This window comes from Monodelphis domestica, chromosome 3, assembly GCF_027887165.1.
Source record: "Monodelphis domestica isolate mMonDom1 chromosome 3, mMonDom1.pri, whole genome shotgun sequence".
NCBI lineage: Eukaryota > Metazoa > Chordata > Mammalia > Didelphimorphia > Didelphidae > Monodelphis > Monodelphis domestica.
The window spans coordinates 43,132,453-43,158,787 of NC_077229.1; the positions used below are offsets into that span (position 1 = coordinate 43,132,453).

Genomic DNA, 26,335 nt, shown 5'->3' on the forward strand with positions numbered 1-26,335 from the left:
AAGAGATTGCTGGGATCTTCTATCCCACTACAGGAAAAAAACTCAGGTCAGAACAGGCAGAAGCTTCCACCTCCAGGTCAACAGTCAGGATTTATGAGCAAGGAAGGAGGGAGTAGAGGTGGGCAGGCATCACTTACTGGAATGATCTGGGCACAAACTCCAATGGGCTCATGGCGAGTATAGCTGAAAAAATCTCCATCAATGGGGATGGTCTTCCCATGGTACTTATCAGCCCAGCCTGCATAATACCTGAAAATAATGGTGGTTTTAGTTCATGGATCATAGGGAAGCTTTCTAAAGCCCTAACAGAAAGGAAGGCAAAGAGGCTTAATCCCTCATGCCTCAAAGAACCTTCCTCTTTGGTTCAATGCCAGGAAAAATACTCATAAATGCTAAACACTTGGCAGCCACTCCAGAACCAGGCTCCGTGAGAAAACACACCAAAGCTCCTTAACTACCAACAGGCTCTGAGATCACAAAGATAAAACAGGATACAGCCCAAGACGATGCCCACACATCACAAGACAAACACATTCCCTCCCCTCCAGAAGCTTACAGTCTAGCGCACCAAGGCAAAGAAAGACATGACTATGGGTGAGAAGTGATGGGGAAACTTGGCGGGACAGGAGAAAGGGGAGGAGAGGGAGAAAAAGAAGAGGAAGAGAGGGAAAAGTCCAGGAGGTGAAGGGAGGAGAGTGAAGGAGAAGGGAGAGAGAGGAGTTTTATATATATACATACACACACACATATGCTATATATATACTACTACTAACACACACATTTGACTTGAGCATAACCCACCACCCATCTTCCTCATCCATTAAAAGGCAGAGTTATTCTCATTCTTCCTCCTCTCTCTCAGAACTAGTCTGAAGAAATATAACAGTAAGAGTGAACTGGGGTAGGCATGTGATTCCACCATCAAACATGTACTGGGTGCCAGCTATGCCAAGCACCACAAAGCCATTCCTGCCCTTGGGGAGCTTTCATTCCACTCCTCCAAATAAGTTTATTCAATAAACAGGAGATATAGAAACTAGGAACTATTTCCCAAGACCCTATGGCATGTTTCTGGACAGTCTGAAGGACTTTATTCCCCTGGGTTAGCTTTCTAGATCATTCCATCCACGGGATTAACTTCTGGAAGCCAAAGACAAAAAAAGAAGCTAACAAAGCTCAGCTGCTTCCTACTGTGCCATTTTGCAAATGGCGCCATCTTGGAATTCTCTGTTCCAATGCCAACACAACAACCATAGGACGTACCGAAGGCACTTGAGAACCATGTCCAAATCCACTAGATAAGAGATGGCGTAGGGTTTGCCATTGTCCAAGGTCTCCAGAGTCTGAGAAAAGAAAAGCTCATTCAGCAGGTGATGTCAGGGTGTTCACATACCTTGGGGTCATACACTTGTTGGTCATGTGAAACTTCTAGGCTAAACACAGGCTTTTTTTTTTTTAACCACCTTCTGTCTCAGTATCAATTCAAAGATAGAGCAGCAAAGGTTAGTCAATGGGGGTTAAGTGACTTGCTCAGGGTCACACAGCTAGGAAGTATCTGAGGTCACATTTGAACTCAAGACCTCCCAACCCCAAGCCTGGTGCTCTGTCCGCTGTGCCACCTCGTTATCCCTCAACACAGGCTTCTGAAGTGCCAGGTGTGTGTGTTTGGTTGGCAAGGAGGAAGGGAAGGAGATGGGGTGGGATGCAAGGGAAGAACACGTACGGCCAGGTAAGCCCGGTCTCTCTCGATCAGGTCTGCCAGCCGGTTCAGCAGCGCTCCTCTGTAGGATGCATCCATTTTCCTCCATGGGGAGCCCAGCCGGAATGCATTTTTGGCAGCCTTCACCGCCTTGTCCACATCTGCCTGGGAAACAGAGATCGGGCCCCAGCTTAGCTTTTGCAGACACCTTAGGGGGAATGCTGGCTAACAAGAGAATAGGACTGAGCAGAGAGGACTATTCATAGGATTCTGGATCTAGGGCTGGAAGGAGCCTCAGAGATAGCCAATTGAGTCCTCTTATTTCACTGAAAACAAGACTTACAGGATCATAGATTTCTAGCTGGAAGAGACTCTCAAGGTCCCCAAGTCCCCTTCATTTTATGGTAAGGAAACAGAGGTCCCGGGAGAGAAGTGATTTGCCCAAAGCCACAGAAGTCATAAGCATCACAGGTGCAATTTGAATCTAGGTCCTTTGACTCTAAATAAAGTTAATGGTCCTTTTTGGACCCCACTGTTTCCCCCAGACCCCTCTCTCTATATATGTTTATCCCCAAATTCTAAGTATGGGCAATAAAATATCTACCAATATAAAAAAATCAAAGATGTAAACAAAGGTCCAAATATATGACAAAGGACTCATAGCAGCACTTTCTGTAGTGACAAAAAATGAGGGGGCATAAAGGGTGACCATCAGTGGAGAAAATAGCTGGACAGATTATGGCATAATGAATTAATGAAATTATCACTGGACCATAAGAAAAAAACAAAATTTGAGGAATTCTGAGAAATCCTGCAAGACTTGTATCAATGGGTGCAAAATGAAGAAAGTAAATCCAGGGAACAACATGCACAATGAGTACAAAAATATAAAGTAGCATTGAAAGGAAGATCAATGCAGCTGAACTTTAATGACCAATATAGATCCGGGAGGAGAGCAGAAGCTCCCTCCTGTCTTTTCATGCTAAACCTGGGAGGAAGGGCAGAGAGAGAAACCACAGATGCCAATAATCTCTGATGAATGTATTGGATGTGGTGGTCAGTTTTGCACAGCTTGCTTGTTTTCTTTCTTTCGAAAGAGGAAACTATGGTGGGATAGTACAGTACTTTGGGAATTGTGATATTAAAAAAACAAAAACTCAATAATAATAAAACTTTAATAATAATGACAAATACTTGATGATCCACCCTTAAAACTTAAGCCCCAAATTGCTTGTCAACTCCAAGAGGGGAGAGAGAAGGCGGGAGGGAAACAGCATGAATTAACCATGGAAAAAAAATTTTTAATTAAATTTTAAATTTTAAAAAAAGCCCAAGAAAATTGTCTTGCTAAAACAGCTCCTCAATCTTCTCTCTGCAAACTCAAGCTCAATGATGTGAATTTTTTTTTACAGTTCTGATCAACAAGTTTTTTATTGTTGTTATTTTTTTAATTTTTAATTGAAAAATTAAATGATGTGAATTTTTGATGGGAGAGGGAGGGGAATGAGACAGTGAGGAAAAAAACTCCCTCTTCTGTTCTGTCATTTATAGTTTCAATAGGCAAGAGGTGAGGGGTCTTCTCCAGAGCCACCCAGCCAGAAGTTATCTGAAACTGGACTGGAAATCAGATCTCTGAGACTCCAAAGCCAGCTGTCTGTCTATAACAACACATACCATTGCCTCTCAATACATAAGTAAATACATACTTGTTGATTAAATCTTCCAAAACCTCGCCTGCAAGCCAAAATCCTTTCAACACGTAACGTATTTACTTTAGTGATGTTGTTATTCAGTCCTGTCCAACTCTGTGACCTTATTTGGGGCTTTTCTTGGCAAAGATACTGGAGCATGTTTTGCTATTTCCTTCTTCAGCTCATTTTACAGATGAGGAAACTGAAGTATAAACAGATTATTTTTTTCTTTCGAGAGAGAGTGGTTAATGATGGAAATCGAGAGAACCACATTGACTCCATCTTGTGATTCAATTCTGCAGTTAGCTCACTTCCTTTTCTCTCCAATTATGGGCCAATTCCAAATTCACTCTTGTGAGAAGACTGTATTTAGTTGTAGGAACTGGGAGAAAATCTTATTACACTGTTTGAACCTCACCCTGACAGCTGGGAAGCCGAACCACTTAGACCTCCTGGTTAAAGAACTTTAATGAAGGACCAGAAACCCAGCCAGATCCAAAGAATGATGCAAGGAGTTTTCTTTTAATTGGACATCTCAAGCAACCTATGTCTTATCTGAAAACTGGCCCCGCCCTGATCAATCAATTATTGTTTCCCATTTCTTTGATTATTTCCTTTTAATTAATTGAATTTATTTGATTGTTTTTAATCTTATGAAAATCTCTTTTCCCTCTATTTGGGATTCAGCCCTAGGTTAAGGAAGTGGCCTGGTTCTTATTTATTAGGCAATGCATTGCTTAATAAATCAGTATGTTCCTTTGGTCTCTCAGACATTTCATTTTCTGCTCATTACATTTTTGGTGAGCCAGCTGGGTAAGTCAGAATTCTGACCTTTCCTCCTTCCCAACCAATAGCCAGCCAGAAAAACTCCCTAGGGTTCTCTCCTTAAGTAGGGACTGTTTTGAGGAAGACTGCCTCCAGAGGGAAAACTCCAGCTCTCAATCCCTGTTTCTTTGAACTAAGCAAAAGTTTAGGGGTTCCCCTCCTTTTTTCCATTAAGGCTTGGTAAGTACCCCTGGTTTTGGAGTGACCACAGGGATCGGAGTATTTGGGGGAACCCCTGGAATTGTTTTTATATTCACTTTTTTAAACCCTCACCTTGTCTTAGAATCAATAGTGTTTATTTGTTCCAAGGCAGAAGAGTGACAATGGCTAGGGGATGAGGGTTAAGTGATTTGCCCAAGGTCACACAGCTAGGAAGTATAAGATCCTATTTGAACCGAGGATCTTCTGATTCTGGGCCTGGCTCTGAATCCACTGAGCCACCTGAGTGCCCCTTATTTTGATGTTTAAATTAGGTTGGGATCCAATTTTTTTGGCCCGAAACTCTGGTTTTTGTACCTGCCCCGGGATTTGGGGTGCTTTAGGTTTTGGTTAAATTTGCCCAGGAATTGGGGTGCTTTAAATTTAGGGTTTTCTAAAGCTACAACAGAAGATAGATTTCAACAATAGTAAGATATCTGCAAATTTCCCCTTGGATAGTTTTGTTGGTTTGTTTTTTTTTTAACCCTTTCCTTATATCTTAGAATCAATACTGTGTATTGGCTCTAAGGCAGAAGAGTGGTAAGGGCTAGGCAATGGGGGTCAAGTGACTTGTCCAAGGTCACACAGCTAGGAAGTGTCTGAGGCCATATTTGAACCAAGGACTTCCCATCTCTGGGCCACCCAGCTGCCCCCTTGGATAGAGTTTTTATAGCACAGCATCAAGGGATGCTATTACAGGAATGACTAAACAGCATACAACTGAATTTTGTAACACCTGACATAAATCTGTAAGAGATATTTAACTGTTCATTTGTTTGACTGATTTGGCTCTTATTATTGCAAATTAAAAAGAAATTTAAACTAGTCATTGAAAAATGTTATTGTGATCAGAGGAACTTTTAGTTGTGTCGGGAAGCTTTCTGTCCACTTCCCCCTAAAAGGGGTTTCTTGTTCTTTATATCCCATGTGTTGGTCTTCTGTAAAATCTAGGATTCTTAAAGGATAAAAGGCAGCAGGTCTGAAAAACAGCTAAGAATCTGCAGAGTTTAGTATGGAAGAAATATTCATGAAGTTTCAAACTTGAAGTAGTTGTCCCAGAAAGGAGGGCTAACTCTCACTTTAAGCTTTCAGTGGGAGATTCAGTTATAAGGAAAAAAGGTCTGCAAGACACTTTTTTCTGTCATTTCAGCCTTGGCAGTAGATTTTGGAGATTTTTAGATTTTTAAGTTGTTTATCAATTCAATTAGCAACTTATGCTGAAATATCTCAGTGAGTTTGGGGTTACCACTCTAGAATTTGTTGTAAGGAAAAATAAGAACTAAATTCTATAAGTTTTTTACAGGTAAATAACATTCATTTCTATACCCCCGACCCCTGCAAAAAACAAAAACAAACAAAAAAAGAAAACAAAGATTGATAGCCTTATTTGCTGGAGGCCATCATACCCTCACTGGCTGACATGGTCACAATCTGAGGAAATGGGGTCTGCAAGGCAACCCCCAGAGAATGAGGCCCCCACTAATCCCCTTCTGTGACTTCTCTCTCTCTAACTTTCCTAACTAATGGACTTGTTATGATTATTATTCCCTCCCCAATACAAGAGAAATAATATGAGAGCAAATACTTAAAAGGATCAATAAACACATATCCCACCTTAATCCCCCCCCAACTATTACCCTAAAAGATTACATTCACAGAATTAAAACCTAGAGATCACTACCCATTGCCCCTCTCCTTTCCTTCTCCACAGAAGTTGCATTCACTCCCATTACAAGTCAGGCAAACCAAGAACATCAATCACCTTCAAGACACACTCCACTGAATTCTGTTTATGGACAGAAACCAGGGAACATTTCCAGGTGCTTTAAAGTAACACAAGAAAAATAGAACTTTTAAGTTGAGAAAACCCCCAAATCTGGTCTGTCATTTAATTGCCCTCTAACCTTGTACCTAGCTACGAAATGTTTTGTTATCCATCTCCTAAGTAACTGTGCCTATGCATGTGGTCCCAAGTACACAGTGCTTCTCATCTCCTTACTCGACCAGATCATCACAGCTACATGGAGCAAACCCTCACCCTCAGGGAGACTGCTGGACAGCTCCCAAAGCTTATTGTTTTAGTGTAGTGAAGAAAGGCACCTAGTTAAAAAGCATCCCAAGAGTGAAGGGGAAAAAAATACATGCAGTTTGGAGTTTAAACTTACTAGCTTATTCTTCCTTGACCATGAGAAAAGACTGTGGCCTTTTCTGACTCCCACCTAGCTCAGAGATCCACTGTGGCTCCTTAGTTCATAGATTCCTTCCCTCTGATCCCGTTAACTCTCCTCATCTCAGATTAGGTTCCCAAATAGAGGCATTGGGGAGGGGGCAAAATGCTGTAAAAATGCAGGGAAACTAAAGTTACGTTCCCATCTCAGAAATTTATTAGCTCTGTAACCTTAAGTTTTCTTATCTATTTTTGCCTCAGTTTTCGGGTCTGGAAAGAGAAAAATAATAATGATTCACCCCTCAGAATTGTTCATAGAATCAAATGATTGTGAAGTGCTTAAAACAGTGACTGGGTAAGCACTATTTAAATGTTGACAATTATCATTATTTCTTTAATTTAATTGAATACCTTATTCTGCATGAAATTAGTATAAAATGCCCCAAATAATAAGATTAATGATTTCTATATAGGATAATTTGGAAATGTATTTGGTAACTGATATCATCTTGACTGCTAATAAGTTTTCTTTCACGTTTTAAATAAATAAATATGTATGTTATTGCATTTATAAATGTTCTTATATTATGAAATTTGAGAAACCATTTTATCAGGAATTCTGTTAGAAGAACTTATTTTTTAATCAGGATGGTATTTGATTATGAATTTAGCTTTTAAAAGAATGTGATAAAATGGATATTTGAAAACCTAAATATTTAATGGGGCATATTTTACTTTAATATAGATAATATTAATTTATTGTAATAGTGAGTTTTCCTTTGAAAAGTTTTAGTTATCACTTGTAAAAATTATGAAAATGTATAAGGTGGTTTAATGACATAACTTCAATCCATTAATACGAGTTAGCTAAGAATGAACAACAGAATGTGGTTAGTTTTAACTTATAAATAAAGGATAAATGAAATTTAATTCTTAGGAAAATATAAGTTAGTATAATAATACTTAAGTTTCAAGTCATAGTTAGTGAAATTTTGCTATATGAAATAGAAACTCTCAGGACTATAATTTGGAACTGTTTTGAGTTTTTATTACAAGGTTGGTTGTCTGAATTGTCCCAAAGCCAATAGTAGAAAATGGCATGTATTGCAGTTTGCTACAGGTAGATGTCAATATTTATGCCTGAGGAAAAGTTTTGAGGATAACCTTAGCATAGTCTAAGCTAAGATCATCTTAAGTCAGCGCAATAATATTACCTTTCTGAATGGGAATTTTCTCCACTTGGCTGATCCTGAACCATGCTTTTTGATACCTATGATTGGCTATCAGATATGACTCATGCCTGGAATCAAACGGGAAAATTTCCCTCCTATTATAATGTATGTCAGGTCGATTTGTGCCCTTGAGGAGACCAATCTTGACAATATTATAACTATGCCTTTTCTTTTCCTTTCATAAATGTCTATAATCAGGGCAGGTGAGCAGTAGAAGTTTTGTAAATACAATACTAAATTAATTAAATTAACAGACTGATGCTAGAACATCTTTGAGTCACTATAATAAGATGCAAGTATAAAAATCTTACAATGTTAATCTCCGTTTGTGGTCAAATTATTATATGGGGATGATATTCTCCAAAGGCGGAGATTCAACAAATTAAACAAAGTAATAAGACAAAGATATAATGTAAAAATTTTCTAATGAAATAGAATAGTAAGCTTTGAAAAAGCAACTAGCCTAGATTTTATATATGTGTATATTATTAGCTTCCAATTTTATTTAGCATAGAAATTCAGGCTTTCAGTGTGTTTTAGTAAAAAGTTCACAAAATTGGATTACAGATTTTACATATAAAATTGTACTGATAACTGTAAAGAAAATGAAATTATTTCCCCATTTTAAAGTATTTGTCTCAAAATTATAAAAGCCAGAAGAGTTCATTTTACAAGTTAGACCCTCATGACTTTTTTTTTTAAACCCTTACCTTCCACCTTAGAATCAATATTGTGCATTGGTTCAAAGGTTGTAAAGACTAGGAAATGGGGGTTAAGTGACTTGCTCAGAGTCACCCTGATAGAAAGTGTCTGAGGCCAGATTTGAACCCAGGACCTCCCATCTCTAGGCCTGACTCTCAACCCACTGAACTACCTAGCTGCCCCCCATGAATTTTTTTAAAGATTCTTCATATCATGTACATTTTTAGGTACAGACAGAAACAGTAAATGTATAAAACTGAAATTCTCTAAAGTTTCAGGTTTGGAGAACCAAATGTAAGAGATTGTACTAAATTGTCTTAAGTCTTGTTACTGAAAGATTTGGAAAGATTTTAATTGAGGAACCTCTCCAAGTGATTTGGAGCCAGAGCAGTCCTCTTGAGCGCTATCCTGAGAATGAAGTCTATACAGAATGGATAAGAGATGACTAGGAACCAGATGACTACATGGGACATCTGGGACTCCAAATATGCTGATTAAATGGATATTGTGAGTCAGGAGACTTGAGGTTAGTTAATATTGAAAATCATCATTGTCATGGTGTTTATGTTTAACATTTTCTTAATTACCTTGGTGAAATGTAAATCTCCCTTCTCAAAATTGTACACTGTGATCTCTTTTAATAGTTCACCTTGGTGAAATGTAAATCTCCCTTCTCAAAATTAGTACATTGTGATCTCTATAAGTAGTTTGATCATTGATTACTGTGAATTTTAGATTTACTCCACCCTTCTTAGTCTTTAGAATTCTAGGAACCAGGAACGTATACACCCCTACTTAAGGGTTAACTGTAGGGGAGGATGGTCTGTGACCTCCATATGCTAGCAAGTGACAAATCAGAAACAACTGACTGACCCCCTGGGCTGTCCTAAGCCAAGTTTAAGCCACTATTGATAAATGTGAGCCACAGGAAATAATGTAAAGAACTGCCTTTATATTTCACATCACTTCCTGTGAGGGGGACTTTTTGCAGCTTTTGCAGACTGGGGTGGTAAAACTTGACTTGGAGGAGTTCTGAAGCGTGGGTCCTGAGACTGCTTTCCTTAAGCAACCATGTAGTGAGTGTTAAGGCTGACTTCCCTTTCCCTTGAACCTTCTGAAGGCACCAGCCTCCAAGGAGGACCTTCCATCTTGGAGTCGAGCTAGGTTTAATCTTCTGGGAAGGCCCCTTGGATGAGTGGCCTCTGAACTCCCTCTGGCTCAGGTCAGGCTGGAGTAGATCTTTACCCTTTTCCCTCTTTCTTCCTCATTTTTAATTTCTTCCTTCTATTGTAAATAAACCACCATAAAATTTCATTCTGACTTGATTATTTCATTGGGATTTAGAATTTAAATCCCTGGTGACCACTAAAATAATATATTAAGTCTCAACCCAAAAATTTACCCTTAACAGTCTGATTATATGGGGGGTGGGGAACCTTTCAAATGGCTTACAAATGATCCATAAGGAGAGCAGGTTCTCCCTGAAATCAAAAGGGGAGAAGACTGTCAGAATGTAAGAGATTAGGACAGCAAAGAATTAATTTCAGGAACTGACATTTTGTAACTCAATTCTGGAGTTAGCTCACTTCCTTTTCTTTTCAGTTGTGGGCCTAGTACAAATTCTGTCTTGTGTGAAAAGGATTCATTTGTGGGAACTGGGAGAAAACCTTACTGCATTGTTTGAACCTCACTCACCCTGCAGAGCTGGGAACCTGGATCACCTGGACCTGCTGTTAACTAAGAACCTAAGTCATGGATCAGAAACCCAGTCAGGTCTAAATTGGTGCAGAGGGTTTTCTCATCATTGCACATCTCAAGCAACTGATATGTCTTATCTGAAAATTGGCCCCATGTGGATCAGTCAAGTTGTTGGGGGGAAGAGTAGGACAATTCATTTTCTGAATTCTGAGAGTTGAATCTGTTCACTCTCCCCTTCCCAATTTAGAAAGTTTTTATCCAATTAGAAACAGTTACCTAATGTATTATTTCCTTTTAGTTAACTGAACTTATTTGTTTAACTATTTTTAATGTATAAAAGCCTATCTTACTCTGTATTCAGGATCCAGCCCTATGCTGAGGAAGTGGCCTGGTTCCTATTTGCTGGGCAACTGGCATGCATTGCTCAATAAATTGATATGCTTGAAGACAGCATCTTTGTTTCCTCAGTCATTTCCTATTTTGCTTGTACACAGAGTTAAGTGACTTGCTTAGGGTCACACAGTTATTAAGAGTCTGAGGCCAGACTTGAACTCAGGAAGATGAGTCTTCTTGATTCCAATTCCTGACTAACAGTTTCCCCAGTCTGTTCCCAACAAGCTTAATAAGTGTGTAAATAAAAGCAATCTTTAGTCCTCCAAACATCAAGAGTTAGTGAAGGGTGCACAAATTTTTCTCTCATGATTTCCCTTTAAAATTATAGAAGGAATGACCAGTCTAACTGGTCTCTATTTTTATTTTAAAAATAAAAATTTAATTTAAAAAAATTTTAAATTTAAAAAAAACAAAAAACTTCCAGACAAAAAAATCCTTTAGGATCTTGTATCTTTTCCCCCTGCTTCTCAGAAAAAGAAACTAGTAAGACAATATATATTTGAAAAAGAGAATGATCATCTTTCTAGCGAGACTAAAATGTACCTGGTCACTCTCTCTCTGCCCAGGGAGTGACTTCCTGGTCAGTCCCCAGGTGAGAGAAGAGTAACAGGTAGCCTTCATTTTAGAGCACAGAGCCTCCTAGTGATACGTGTTATTTATTATGATTATTGATTCTCTTATTTTATTCTTATTTATTGCTATTTGGGACAAGCCTGTCTGCTTGACTTTTTTCAGTCTAAGTTTCAGTCCAAATGAGAAGTCAATACCTTGTCCCCCTCAGCCACTTGGCAGATCTCCTCTCCAGTAGATGGGTTGATGGTGGCAAAAGTCTTCTTGCTGACAGCATCATGCCATTCATTGTCTATAAAAATCTGTCATAGGGAGAGAAAAAAGGAAAATCCACGTCAGTCAATGTTATTGACAATAACAGTGATATTACTAACTATTTGCTCTATAGATCACAAATCTAGAACCGGAAAGGACCTTGGATGGAAAAATATTTTTAAAAATAAAACAAAATAAAAAAATTTTAATGGAAAGGACCTTAGAGGTCACTGAGCCAAATTAATATTTTTAAAAATAAAATATTTTTAATGGAAAGGACCTTAGAGGTCACTGAGTCAAATTAGTATTTTTAAAAGTAAAAAACAAAATTTTTTTTAATGGAAAGGACCTTAGAGATCACTGAGCCAAACTGTCCCATTTTACAGATGAACAAAGCGAGATCCATACAGGTAAAGTGACTTTCCTAAGGTCACGCAGATAGTAAGTAACAAAGGAGGAACTCAAACCAAAGTTCTCTGACTTTAAAACCAGCATTTCTTCTACTATACCACCCTGGCTCATTGACCTAACCTCAGAATCATCGAAGCATTCTTTTGCACAGCAAAGTTCAGCAACATTACTCATTCCAGACCTAAGAAAACACTGCAGGGTGTTTAAAACGCATCCTCCTTCACATTTCCCTTCCCTCCCTTTGTCCTCCACTAAAGCTTTCTGGTGAACCCGAGTGTAAGAAAGCAATGCCAGCAGGGCACCAGATCTGGCAGGTTCTCGCCCATTTGGAACATCTTTGAGTATGGATGGATCCAAGGATGGTCAGTCCCCACTGTCTAAGCAAAGCCTCCTCGCACATCTCTCCCTCCAGAGGGAGGATCTCAAGGATGGAGGACCACCTGGCTAGCACTAACCTCCTCATCCCCAAGCTTGGGACCTACAAGATCAGCCTAGCCTAGTCGAACTCTTCCTCCTTTGACAGAGGAGGAAACCGAGGTTTAGGGAGTCAAGTGACTTGTCCCCAGAGTCACAAGATAAGTCACAGATGGGGTGTGGACTCTGATTCCAAATCCATGCCTCTTTTCGATGAAGTCCAGCTCCTCAGCACAGCCCAGGAGATTTCTCAGCCAGCTCTCCCTTGACTCCTGCTGAGAGCCAGCCTAGTTCAGAGAGGCCCTTTGTTGGCTTAGGGGAGAGAAGGAAGCCACAAACACCAAGATACAAAGATGTGAAGTCTGATTGGTGGGAAAACACCAGCAAACAACAAAATCGAGACCTTTGGTTCCCCGTCAGTATGGACTTTGGTGCGAAAGGCTCCAAAGGGGTCATCCAATGCCTCTCTGCAGTCCTAGGCTTCAAGCACGCCCAGTTATCATTTACTTTAACATTTTTAAACAAGCACCTACACCCTTCAGACAATGGAGCAAGAACATTCCAGAGGATTCCAATTTCAGCTCTCCTAAGCCAAAATCAGTCCCTACACCCTGATGCCCAGAAACTCTGATCTCCACCCCTCCTATCAGAGCAGAGGAAGGAAAAGGGCTGAATTCAAAAGCAAACAGATTCTGTCAACAGAGCTTTGCTTTGCTGGTTGAAAAGTAACTAAGACAAAGTTCTCCAGAGTAGATTTCTGGGCTGCTTTTCTTAATAGGAGGCTGAGAGGAGACTTCCCAGACTCCCTGCAACTTTACAGCCTGAAAAACAAAAGAATTTGGAATCTTACACAAGCGAAGGGCTGGCCGCGTTTCTCCACATTAAAATGTGGTTCCAGAAAGCAGGAATCATAGAGTTGGAAGGAATCTTAAATGTTCCTTTACTCCAGGGAGCTCTTATTGTGGAGTGCGGGGGCTTTTTAAAAAAAAAAAGTTAAAAAAAAAGATTTAAATATAATTGGTGGAATCCAACGTACTTAATACATTTAGAAATATGATTTGGAGAAGAGATCCAGCTGGTTTCCCTAGACAGCATCCATAGGAGATGCCCAGAGGAGCCCAATCTCAACTCCACAGGCCAAGGCAGCTAAGCCCTCCACAGTCTGTCTCCAGCCCCTATTCCTGGACTTTCCTTTCCATTAAGTAAACCACTGGAGGACAACTCCAGTAGTTGGGAACTTTCCGCTGAGATCCATCCAGGGTTCCTAGATTGGCCTTGGATACAAAGCTAAAGCCAGGAGGGGTATGTACTTTGGGATGAAGCCAACAGCATTCCCTCTCTCCCCATAACCAGCCCAAATGTCCTCATCCAAGGCTATGTTAATAGAACTACTTGCAAAGAGAATAAATCAAGACTCAGCAATCCAGAGCTGGACAATGCGTGCTCCCCCTGAAAGCAAGGGGCTTGGGGGATCAATAAGAGAAGCTACAGCCTGAGGGTCCATGCACAGACCCTCAGTAGTCCTGAAGAGCTCACACATGGGAGACTGGTGCCCCACAGCCCACTCCAAGGGGTTTGGCTGCAATCGTGTCTGTGAGCTTCTAAAATGTCAGACATACCACACCGCCTTCAAAATCATCCTACAAATTCTACAACTAACTAGTGGGCAGAACTCCGTCTCGAAACAAGCCCTATTCCTCAAGCAACTACAAAAGCACCTACTAAGTGCTATGTGAGACACAAAGAAAGGCAAAAGCGGTCCTTGTTCTCTTAAGAAGCTCCCACTTTAATGGGGAAGATTACAAACAATTATTTGTAAACAAGCTACTGTCACTTATATGTGTCGACTATCCTGACCCTCTTTGGAGCTTTTCTGGGCAAAGACACTGGAGCAATTTTGCCATGTCCTTCGCCAGCTCATTTGACAGATGGGGAAACTGAGGCAAACAGGATTAAATGACTTGCCTAGGGTCATTTGGCTAGTCCGTGTCTATGATCATATTGGAACTCAAGTCTTCCTAACCCCTGGCCTGGTGCTCTATACCCTCTGCCACCTAGCTGCCCGTAGACAAGCTATAGACAGAATAAACTGGATAGATGATCTCAGAGGGAAGACACTAATGTGAAGGTTGGGAAAGGCTTCTGTAGAAGGTGGGACTTGAAGGAAGCCACCGCCATCACACCTTTACAGCTAGTGAGAACATAAGGGACAGGGAAATGGATACACCAATTGTGGTCTTATGAATGTAACGGCATATCGCTACACTGTAAGGAACAAGAGTGGCAACATGGTGAAAACAGTCTTACAGCAAACCAGCCTCCATTAGAAACATTTATTTGGGTTCAAGTCCCACCCCTGCCATATCCAGTCAATGCACTAAGTAACTAACTCCCCAAGACTAGACTTTGTAGAGTTGCATCGGTTGAAGGGGTTTTTCCTACACCATGAAATTAGGTCTTGAAAAAGAAAACATCTAATTTTTTTTAAAGGCACAAAGAAGGGACATCAAGGTGGCACAATGGATAGTGCCAGACCTGGAGTTGAGAGGAGCTGGGTTCAAATCTGACCTCAGATACTTCCCAACTATGTGACCCTGAGCAAGTTTCTTAACCCATTTCCCTAGTTCTTGCCCTTCTTTCTGTCTTAGCATTGTTAAGAGGACAGAAAAATAAGGGTTTTTTTTTAAAGGTACAAATAAAACCAATTCTGATCATGGAAAACTTGGAATGACAGATGTCAAGTAAAGAGGGAAGAAACATATGAAGAGACAGAGGAAGAAGGGCTGACTTTGAATACAAGAAGGATTCATTCATTCATTCAGCATGGCCCCAAAGGGCAGAACCGGAAGCAATGGGTGAAAAGAAGCAGTTTTAGGATCCTATCAGGGAAAATTGACTACCAGGAGCTATCTGAAAAGAGGATGGATTGCCCTGCCCTGGGAGGTAGCAAACTGCCCCCTTGCTGAAGTCTTCCTGCAGAGGCTGGGGGACCACTTGTTAGGTAGGCTACTAGCATGGTTAACATGTAATTATTGTTCAGTTGTGTCTAATTCTTCATGACGCCATTTTGGGATTTTCTTGGCAGAGATACTGGAGTGACTTAGCCATTTCCTTCTCTGGTTCACCTGACAGATAAGGAGACTGAGGCACCCAAGGTTAAGTGATTTTCCTAGGGTCCCACAGCTTTGAAGTCTCAGAGGCCATATTTAAACCAAGGTCTTCCTGAGTCCAGACCCAGCACTCTATCCACTGCACCATCTAGTTGTCCAGGCACATTCCTTTTTGGGTACAGATTGAACTAAATAGGCACTAAAGGTCCCTTCCAACTCTGAACCCTGTAAGATTCTAAGAGAGTCAAAGAACAGACATGAAATAATAATTTATATCAAAACAAACAATCAGAATTTGGCCCAGATGGCTGAGGGCAGAACATGCAGTTTTCTCATAGAGAACTAGCAAATGTGCTGGTTATGTACCGATTGTCCCATCCATCTTCAAACAGGCATGGGATGGAGGCATTGTGTGGATCATGGGGCCATAGGAGATCAGATTTCAACCTGGAAAGGACCTCAGAGCCTCTCTAGTTCAATCCCTCTTCTTGCAGACGAAGGTAACCGAGGCCAAGGGAAGGGAAAGGACTTATCTAAGGTCTCACAGTAGCAAGAGGCTAAGATTAAAGCACTGTTTTCTATGTTATTATAGAAGGGAAAAGAAGTGTAGAGAAGTGCCTCCAGGAAAACTTTCTAAACCATAATTAAAGAGTAGGTGGTAATCTGTTCTGATAGAGGAAATTTCCTTCCTAGGAGTTCTCTACATTAATCAAATCACAGGTCAAAAAAAAGTGCACCTAAAGAGCCAAGTGGCAGCAGCTCAGTGGCACAGGGGATAGAGTGCCAGGCCTGGAGTTGGAAGAACCTGGGTTCAACTTGTCTCAGGCACTCCCTGGGCAAGTCACTTAATCCTGATTGCTTAGCCCTTGCCCTTCTGTCTTACGACTTGTTACACTAAGATAGAGAAAGTTAAAAAAAAAAATTCCCTAGATGGCTCTATAAATAGAATGCTGAGCCTGGATTCAGGGAATGTGAGATCAAATCTGCCCTCAAGGACACTCATAGATACATGGGCAAGTCACTTAACCTCTGTCTGCCTCAGTTTCCTCATTTGTAAAATGGGAATAAAAACAGCACTTACCTCCCAGGATTGTTGTGAGGTTCAAATAAAGTACTGGTAAAATTCTCAGTGAAGTGCCTGGCACATAGTAGGCACTTAATAAATCACCCTCCTGACATCCAAAACAACAACAACAAAAAAAGCTGCTTTTGACATTACCAGAAAAGGAGACCCCTGAAAGAAATAGTATGACCTTTCATATCTAATCTCAACTCTTTCAGTTGGGGAAAGAAATAACTTAAGATGGCCATTCCAACCCCATCTCCAACACTGGCTAGCTTGGGGCAAATCTCTGGATCTCGGCTTCCTTCCCGGTAAAATAGGAATAACAACAGCTGTATCAGCCTGCTGAAGTTGTGGGGAAGAATAAATACTGGCACAGGGTTTTGTAAACAGGAGGGCACACCAGATGGCTAGTAGCTCTTCCTGTTACCCTCCTCCTCTCTCTAAGCCCAAACACAGAAGGAATTAGCCCACCAGTTCCCTGGATTGCGTAGAGAGGGGGAATGTCCCCCATAACAGAGGTGGCTTGGACCAGGTTTTGTCCCTTGTTAATGCAGGCAATGAAGATGCTGCTTACAATGAAAGGGGATCAGATAAGCAGGTGATATTCAGAGCAAACTGATGGATTCCTAAGCCAAAGGAATCTGGCCAGTTGAGGGTATTTCTGGCTTTGCTCATTTTTTAATCAAACCACTGGAGAAATATTCCATAAGATAAGAGATTTTGAGCTGGAAGGGTCTTTAGAGGGCATCCAGGACAACCTCATTTAAAAAATGAGCAAACAGGTTAAAATTTCATTATATGCAGGTCTTGATCAATGATATATGTAAAACCCAGTGGAATTGCACATTGGCTATGGGGGGGGGGGGAGAACATAAATCATGTAACCATGGAAAAATATTCTAAATTAATTAATTAAATTTTTGAATTTAAAAAAAAAAACAATGACCAATATGGAAATGTGTTACATGATAATAAAAATAACATTTGGGGGGGGGAGGGGGCGACTGGGTGGCTCAGTGGATTGAGAGCCAGGCCTAGAAATGGGAGATCCTAGGTTCAAATCTGGCCTCAGACACTTCTCAGTTGTGTGACCCTGGGCAAGTCACTTAACCTCCCTTGCCTAGCCCTTACCACTCTTCTGCCTTAGAACCAATATGCAAATGTTGATTCCAAGACAGAAGGTAAGGGTTTAAAAAAATAAATAAAAATAACATTTTTAAAGTGAAAAAAAAATGTAATGATATGACTTGCCCAGTCAGGTAATCATGTTAGTCTATGTTTGGGGCAGAACTTGGAATTCTAATTCTAAGCTGTGGACCACCTCACCTCCTCTGAATATTTGTTAGCACCTACTAAGTGCCAGGCTCTGTCCTAGGTTCTAAGAGTCAAAATTATGGGCTAAGCAGAAGAACCAGAGATTGTCCTGGAATTGTACACAGATTTACATCTTTCTGTTTCAATTACATGATTGTTTTTTCCTCTCTCCAATACTGACTTAAGCAAGGACCTGGGGGGAGAACCCTCTGGTTTTCTGGGATTTGTTCAAAAAAATCTCATTCAGAAAGGTATTGTACCTGGTCAGGTTCTCTCCTCCCCAGCCTTTCCAGGCTCATTTCCCATGACTCCCCTCACTTTATTTGCCTCTAAGTGGCTTATTTGCATTTGGGATCTCCCACCTCTGGGTTTTTATACAAACCTCATCTCATGCCTCTGTTGTATTCCTTCTTTACCTCTTTCTCTTAGAATTATATTTAGCATCTTTCAAAGCTTACCACCACCATACCACTTCCTTCAAGAAGCCTTTCCTAGCTGCTCCCCCATTATTTTTAAAAGACTTTTTAAGGAGATCTTTCATTTATATTGCCTGGCTCTCCCCCTGTAGCCCTCCTTCTACCCAATCCCAGGAAACCATCCCATAACAAAGAATTTTTTAAAAAAAGAAAAAGAGGGAAAAAAATGAAAACTGATCCACATATCAAGAAAATCTGACACTATATGCAATGTCCCAGCCCACAAACTTTCCCACATCTGCAAAGGATGGGCGGCAGTCCCCTATTTTCAATGTTTTCCCTTCTCAAATTACCTTGTATATATTTACACATTTACACACTGTAAATAAATGTAGAATTCAAACCTAGTAAACTGCAACAGAAACTCCTTGAAGGCAGAAATTGTTGTTTTTGTTTCTTAAATCCCAAATACCTGGTGCCTAGTAGACATTTAGTAAATGGCAGTTTTGTCTGGCCCAAGAGGGAGGACAAAGAGCAATGGCTAAGCCCCTTTAAGTCAAATTTAATTGATTCAGGGGAAAAAAACCCTAACAGTAAGAATTATCCTGCTTCAGGAGGTCAGTCTTAGGATCATAAATTTAGAGAAAGAAGAAAGACTTCAAAAGTCGTAACCTGCCCTCCATTTACAGATGAGGAAACCAAAGTTTGAAAAGGAACATTCCAGGGAAGGTAGGCAGCTCAGTGAAGATGGCACCAGGCCTGGAGTTGGGAGGACCTGGGTTCAAATCTGGATCAGACACTTCCTAGCTATGTGATCCATGGCAAGACACTTAACACTAATTGCATAGCCCTTGCCCTTCATTTTTAAGAGAGGAGGGAGGGAAGAAAGGAAAGAGAGGAGGAAGGAAGGGAGGAAGGAGGGAAGGAAGGAAGGAAGGGAGAGGAAGGAAGGGAAAGAAAAAAGGAGGAAGAGAGGAAGGGAGGGAGGGAAGAAGGAAGGGAAGATTTATACAGTCACAAAAGTAGCACAGGTGGTATTTGAACCCTTAGTCAGGTTCTCCAACTCTAAATCCAAGGTACTCCAAGCCTCTAGAGGCAGTATATCCACTTGTTAGGCTATAGACCAGAGGCATCAAAAACACATAACCCACAACAGTCCTAAATGCAACCCAAAATTGGGAGATATTTAATAAAATAAATAAAAATATGATAAAATACAGATAACACAACATTTTCAAACTCAATATATAGTCAAAATAGTTCACAGTCAATATATAGGCAGCAGGGATCTTTTGGACTCAACTTCAGAAGAGGGATTGCTTTCCCAGGTCTCAGTTTCTAACTAGGCTGAGCACCAAATGCTTACTGCCAAGAGGTGGGTCATCAGGGAGTGATTATTTGGGCCTCAGTAACTTATTAAACCATCTGGGAAGGCAAGGCGGAGGCGGAGGGCCTAGGAGGGTAAGATCACAGAATCCTTCAAAGTACCAGGAGGTCCAGGTCCCAGCAGGTTGCTAACTTATTACCTAAACCCTAATTACAGGGAAGGCAATCAACTCAACAGGGTAAAAGCTGAAAAACTGGGTTCTATCCCTACCCTATCCTTCATTTCCAATAAAATGTGGACAAAAGAGTCGGGGCTTGCAATGAATTTCTTTATTGCTGTTCTAAGTGGTGGAGTTCAGAGAAAAGGGCTGGATTTGAAGTCAGAAGAGAACAGGCTCAAATCCCAGTTCTTCTGTGACCTCAATTAAACTCTGGGAGTTGGCACTTCTTTGTCTTTGGTTAAAAAAAGTGAAGTGGAACATGACCTCTGATCTCCTTCTGCATTCTCAATCTGCAATCCTATCATGTGGTTTCAGGCAGGAGAAATAAGAAACGCTTCCAAAAAAAAATGTCAAAAGGGTTGGGTTATGGCCTTTATATTCCCTACACCTGGCCCCAAGCATAGTAGGGGCTTCAGAATTGGGTTTGGGCCTTTATATTCCCCACACCTGGCCCAGAGCATAGCAGAGGCATAGAAGTGTTGGTCAAATTGTACTAGAAACACTAGCAGTAGCAATTAGAGAAGAAAAAGAAATTGAAGGCATTAAAATAGGCAAGGAGGGGACCAAGTTATCACTCTTTGCGGATGACATGATGGTCTACTTAAAGAATCCTAGAAATTCAACCAAAAAGCTAATCGAAATAATCAACAACTTTAGCAAAGTTGCAGGATACAAAATAAACCCACATAAGTCATCAGCATTTCTATATATCTCCAACACAGATCAGCAGCAAGAACTAGAAAGAGAAATCCCATTCAAAATTACCTTGGATAAAATAAAATACTTAGGAATCTATCTCCCGAAACAAACACAGGAACTATATGAACACAACTACAAAACACTCTCCACACAACTAAAACTAGACTTGAGCAATTGGAAGAACATTAACTGCTCATGGGTAGGACGAGCCAACATAATAAAAATGACCATCCTACCCAAACTCATTTATCTGTTTAGTGCCATACCCATTGAACTTCCAAAAAATTTTTTTACTGATTTAGGAAAAAACCTAACAAAGTTCATTTGGAAGAACAAAGGATCAAAGATATCCTGGGAAACAATGAAAAAAAATACAAAGAAAGGGGGCCTTGCAGTCCCAGATCTCAGACTATATTATAAAGCAGCGGTCATCAAAACAATTTGGTACTGGCTAAGAGACAGAAAGGAGGATCAGTGGAATAGACTCGGGGTAAGTGACCTCAGCAGGACAGTATATGACAAACCCAGAGAACCCAGTTTTGGGGACAAAAATACACTATTTCATAAAAACTGCTGGGAAAATTGGAGGACAGTGTGGGAAATATTAGGTTTAGATCAACACCTCACACCCTACACCAAGATAAATTCAAAATGGGTGAATGACTTGAACATAAAGAAGGAAACTATAAGAAAATTAGGCGAACACAGATTAGTATACATGTCAGACCTTTGGGAAGGGAAAGATTTTAAAACCAAGCAAGAGTCACAAAATGCAAAATAAATAATTTGGAATACATCAAATTAAAAAGTTTTTGTACAAACAAAACCAATGTAACTAAAATCAGAAGGGAAGCAACAAATTGGGAAACAATCTTCATAAAAACCTCTGACAAAGGTTTAATTACTCAAATTTACAAAGAGCTAAATCAATTGTACAAAAAATCAAGCCATTCTCCAATTGATAAATGGGCAAGGGACATGAACAGTCAGTTCTCAGCCAAAGAAATCAAAACTATTAATAAGCACATGAAAAAGTGTTCTAAATCTCTTATAATCAGAAAGATGCAACTCAAAGCAACTCTGAGGTATCACCTCACACCTAGCAGATTGGCTAACATGACAGCTATGGAAAGTAATGAATGTTGGAGGGGATGTGGCAAAGTGGGGACACTAATTCATTGCTGGTGGAGTTGTGAATTGATCCAGCCATTCTGGAGGGCAATTTGGAACTATGCCCAAAGGGCAATAAAAGACTGTCTGCCCTTTGATCCAGCTATAGCACTGCTGGGCTTGTATCCCAAAGAGATAATAAGGAAAAAGACTTGTACAAGAATATTCATAGCTGCACTCTTTGTGGTGGCCAAAAACTGGAAAATGAGGGGATGCCCTTCAATTGGGGAATGGCTGAACACATTGTGGTATATGTTGGTGATGGAATACTATTGTGCTAAAAGGAATAATAAAGTGGAGGAATTCCATGGAGACTGGAACAACCTCCAGGAAGTGATGCAGAGCAAAAGGAGCAGAACCAGGAAAACATTGTACACAGAGACTGATACACTGTGGTACAATCGAAGGTAATGGACTTCTCCATTAATGTCAATGCAATGTCCCTGAACAATGTGCAGGGATCTAAAAAACACTATCCACAAGCAGAGGATAAACTGGGAGTAAAAACACCGAGGAAAAGCAACTGCTTGACTACAGGGGTGGAGGGGATATGACTGAGGAGAGACTCTAAATGAACACTCTAATGCAAATACCAACAACACGGAAATGGGTTCAAATCAAGAACATATGTGATAACCAGTGTAGTCGTGCATTGGCTATGGGAAAGGTGGGGGGGAGGGGGGGAGGAAAAGAAAATGATCTTTGTTTCCAATGAATAATGTTTGGAAATGACCAAATAAAATAATGTTTTAAAAAAAAAAAGAAGTGTTGGTCAATTGACTGGCTACAGAGCAAGCAAGCACACACACATCCAGTAGGCACTCCTCCAGAATCAGCCAGGGTGGCAGAAGTAGGAGAGAGGCCAGCTCTCTGCCCCTGGCCCTGGGTACGATAGGGAGAACCTGGGTAACTCTCTGGTAATTTTCCCTTTCTGGTTCCTGGCCCTTATCTGTTTTGTAATGAACTGGAATAGATACAAATTAATCGCTTCTTTAGAAGTCTCTCCCCCTCACTAACTCTACCGCACAGATTAAAAGTGACATAGAAAGAGGAGGAAGAAGAAAATAAATACATATGGAGGAGGGGAAGGAGGAGGAGAAAAGAAACTAGATCTCAGCTAAGCAACTCCAACTAAAGATAGCTGAAACTGGTCCAGGTTTCATAAGAGGACAGAAGATCAGATAGCCCATTCTTTCAAAACAATTTAGAGAATTCAACAACGCTATCTCCTTTGAAAACACAAGATTCTGGTTAAAGAATGGCCTTGAGCTGTTAATCCACTGGTTTTTGGTTTTGTTAGTAGGAAAAAAGAGAATTGTGTTGCTTGCCTTCTCTGTGGATGAGGAGAGGATTTGGAATTCAGTTTTTTAAAAATAAATATTAAAAAGCAAATAATAATGTAGGTCAATGAGGTGGCTCAGTGGATTGAAAACCAGGCTTAGAAACAGGAAGTTCTGAGTTCAAACTTGGCTTCAAACACTTACTAGCTGTGTGATTCTGGGAAAGTCACTTAACACCCCAGTGCCTACCTTATAGCTCTTCTGCTTCGAAATCAATACACAGTATTGATTCTAAGACAGAAGGTGAGGCTTTAAAAACAATAATAATGTGGGGGGGAAAAGGAATCTACCCCCAAAATTAGATTGTCCCATAGACAGAGCAACGGGCTTGAAATCAGGAACAACTTGAGTTTGAATCCTGCCTCAGACACTTCCTAGCCTCATTTAACCTCTCCCAGATTTAGTTTCCCCACCTGTAAATAAGGGAGGGATTATCCTGTAAGAACCCATTCAACAGGCAATCTAAGATCTATTGGGCTGAAAGACCGAGTGGGAAAAGACTTTGGCATTAGCTGTGTAGCCTAAGGGTTTGTCACACCACTTCATTGGCCTCAGTTTTCCTCATTGGTGAAATGAAAGAGATTGGGTGGCCTCTCGGGTCTGTACTACCTGTGGATCTCTGGTCCTATGAACTGTCTGATAATTAAAGCTGGCCCAAAACGGAATGGATTTCCCCCAGAGAAAGCAGGGTGCTCATCACAGAAGCCAGGCTGGATGTTAAGAGGGTGAAACTGAAACTAAAATACATCTGTTCCTTTCAACTCTAAAATTCTGTGAGTCAGAGATCATTTAAGAAGTTATTATTCTTTTAAAATTATTAACAAAAATGTATTAAAAACCTACAATGTGCCAGGCACATACTAAGCCCTGGAGATACCAAAGGAGGCAAAAGACAATCCCCCTACCTTCAGGTAGCTTACACTCAAATGGGGGAGACTACATTCAAACGAGCTATCTATAGGATAAGGAGGAAATAATTAACAGAGGGGAGGCTTCCTATAGAAGGTGGGATGTTAAACATCACCTAAAGGAAATCAGAGAGGTTAATAGAGAAAATGGTGGATGAAACCTGCCCACAGCAAATTGAGCCATCAATGGATTGTTGGACCATGGGGAAGTCAAGGACAATGGGATTTAAGTGGGAAAGTGAATGGTTTCCCTCATAATTTTCCCTATTTTGTAATCTGCTAGAAGCAAGCAGCCACCACACTCTAATTTGCCGCCTGCTGGTGGGTGGTCTGTCTGGTGGATGCTATCAAAGGCTGGTTATCCTCTCCTTTCTCCCCAAGCCAGGTCTAAGAGGCCATATTCTTCCAGAAGATGAAAGGAGGATATTGCTGATTAGGGGGTAAACAGATACCCACCAGTCAGTGTGGGTGCTCATCCATGGGAGAGGAACAGTCCAGGGGACTCTGAGTCATAGAATCTTTCAACTGGAATGGGCTCAGCTGACTATCGAACCCAATTCCCACCCCCCTTTCATTTTACTGAGGAAATAAACTGAAGCAGAGGGCAGGTGCTCAAGGAGGGAAGAATGCCTCTCCCTCTACATGGCAGGAGCAGCTCAGGGGAAATGCTGAAAAGGAGGGAGAAGAAGACAGGTGGGATCTCCAGAGAGTGGGAGAAAAGAGGGAAAAGGGAAGGAAGAAATGTTAGCAGTGAGGATGGGAGAAGCCTGGGAGGGAGAGAAAAGGAAATCTTGAAGTTAGAGGTTCCACATAGGATGAAAAAATGTGAAGAGCAAGGGGCAACACTGAGAAAAGGGAAAATCTGCCATGAGGTGCAAAAAGAGGGGAGAAGAGAGAATAAAGTGGGGGTAGAAGGGAGGAGAAAGGGTAGAAGTCTCCTTCTAGAACCCTCCCAGAACCCTCTCAAGCACTGGGGAGAAAAGCAAGTAGGAAAGGAAGAAAAGAGAGGGATGGGCTGGAAAGAAGGAAGCTCATAGAAAAAGGAGAAAGAAATGCAGAAGGGAGAAGAAGGAAGGGGAGAAAGTTACAGAAGAGCAAGCCATGGGGGAGATGATAAAAGGGGACAGATGGGGCAGAGAGGGAATGCTGGAGGAAGTGAGGAAAGGGGAGAGAAAAGGGAGGTATGGGGTGTAGAGGGGGTGGAGGATAAAAGGAAGGTGTGGGGTGCAGAGGGAGTTAAGGGGAGGGAAAGAGGTATGAGATGCAGAGGGGGTAAGAGGGGAATAAAAGGGAGGAAAGGAATGCAGAGGAGTAGAGGGGAAGAAAAGGGAGGAGGCATGGGGTGCAGAGGGGAGAAAAGGAAGGTAAGGGGTGCAGAGGGGGTGAAGGAGGATAAAAGGGAGGCATAGGGTTCAGGAGGAGGGGAGGAGAGGGAAAGGGAGAAATTAGGTGCAGAGGGGGTGGAGGAAGATAAAAAGAAGGAACAGAATGCAAAGAAGTAGAGGGGAGGAAAAGGGAGGAGGTATAGGGTGTGCAAAGGGGGCAGAGGGGAGGAAAAGGGAGATAAGGGGTAGAGGAGGATAAAAGGCAGGCGTGGAGTGCAGAAGGAGGAGAAAAACGGAAGCGTGGGATGCAAAGCCTATGGGAGAAGGTAGAAAGGAGAGGGAAGGCAGAGGAAGGAAGGAAGAACGGGAGAAAAGGCAGGCGTGGGGTCCAGAAATGGGGGATCACCAGGGAGAAGAGGGAGTGGGGCTGCTGGAAGGGTTACAGAGGAGGACAGCGAGGGGGAATAAGTGAGGCGTGGGATTCCCGGAGGGAGGAGGGAGCGGGTACAAAAGGGAGTAGAGCATGGGGGCGTTGGGAATAGGAAGGGATACAAGGAAGGATGCTGTGGGAGAAGGTGGGACACTGGCATTCTGGGCTCCCCAGGCCGGTGTCTCCCGGAAGGGGAGGGTGCCCAGGCCAAGGGGTCGGGCGGGGGGGAGGGGGCGTCCCACCTTGTTGTAGAAAACCTCTGGATGCTCGTTGGGGACTGGCACAGCCACTGAGGACAGAAGGCGGCGGCCCAGACGGGGCCCGAGCAGGGCTGCGGCCCGCAGCATGCTGAGCTGGAGGCTGGGGCTGGAAGGAGAAGAGGAGCAGCTAAGGGTCACACGTCGGTACGGGGCAGGCCAACTGACTGCAAGCCGTCACTCAGCCCAGGGACACGGAGAGGGGGAGGAACCCGCCCCGCCCACCTGTACTCATAGCCAATGGGAGGAGGCAGCGACATCTGGGGCGGAGTCGAAGAGAGCGCTCCCGGCTAGAGAGGCTGAGAGCAGCAAGTCAATCACCGCCCCGACCCCCCCTTCCCCCCTCCCCCCCGCGGACGTCCACGCCAGAGGGATGGGGATATCAGAACTGGGAGGGCATTGGAGTCTAGAATGTCAGAGCTGAGACCCAAATGGAGGCTTAACAATGGAATTCTAAATGCTGAGAGGACCAAAGAAGAAATCATAGAAACAGCTAAT

At 41.7% G+C, this 26,335-nt stretch overlaps 1 protein-coding gene across 1 annotated transcript in view; it reads right to left on the minus strand.

Moving 5' to 3' along the window:
- Window positions 1-26,058, minus strand: part of ALDH2 (aldehyde dehydrogenase 2 family member) — a 46,678-nt gene extending 20,620 nt beyond the window's left edge. The window contains exons 1-5 of the mRNA XM_056821743.1: window positions 25,823-26,058; window positions 11,373-11,477; window positions 1,724-1,864; window positions 1,264-1,343; window positions 138-249 (exon numbers count right to left, since the gene is read on the minus strand). Coding sequence (XP_056677721.1) covers window positions 138-249; window positions 1,264-1,343; window positions 1,724-1,864; window positions 11,373-11,477; window positions 25,823-25,927 — 543 coding nt within the window. The 5' untranslated portion in view covers window positions 25,928-26,058. The remainder of the gene's footprint in view (window positions 1-137; window positions 250-1,263; window positions 1,344-1,723; window positions 1,865-11,372; window positions 11,478-25,822) is intronic.
- Window positions 26,059-26,335: the final 277 nt, after the last annotated feature.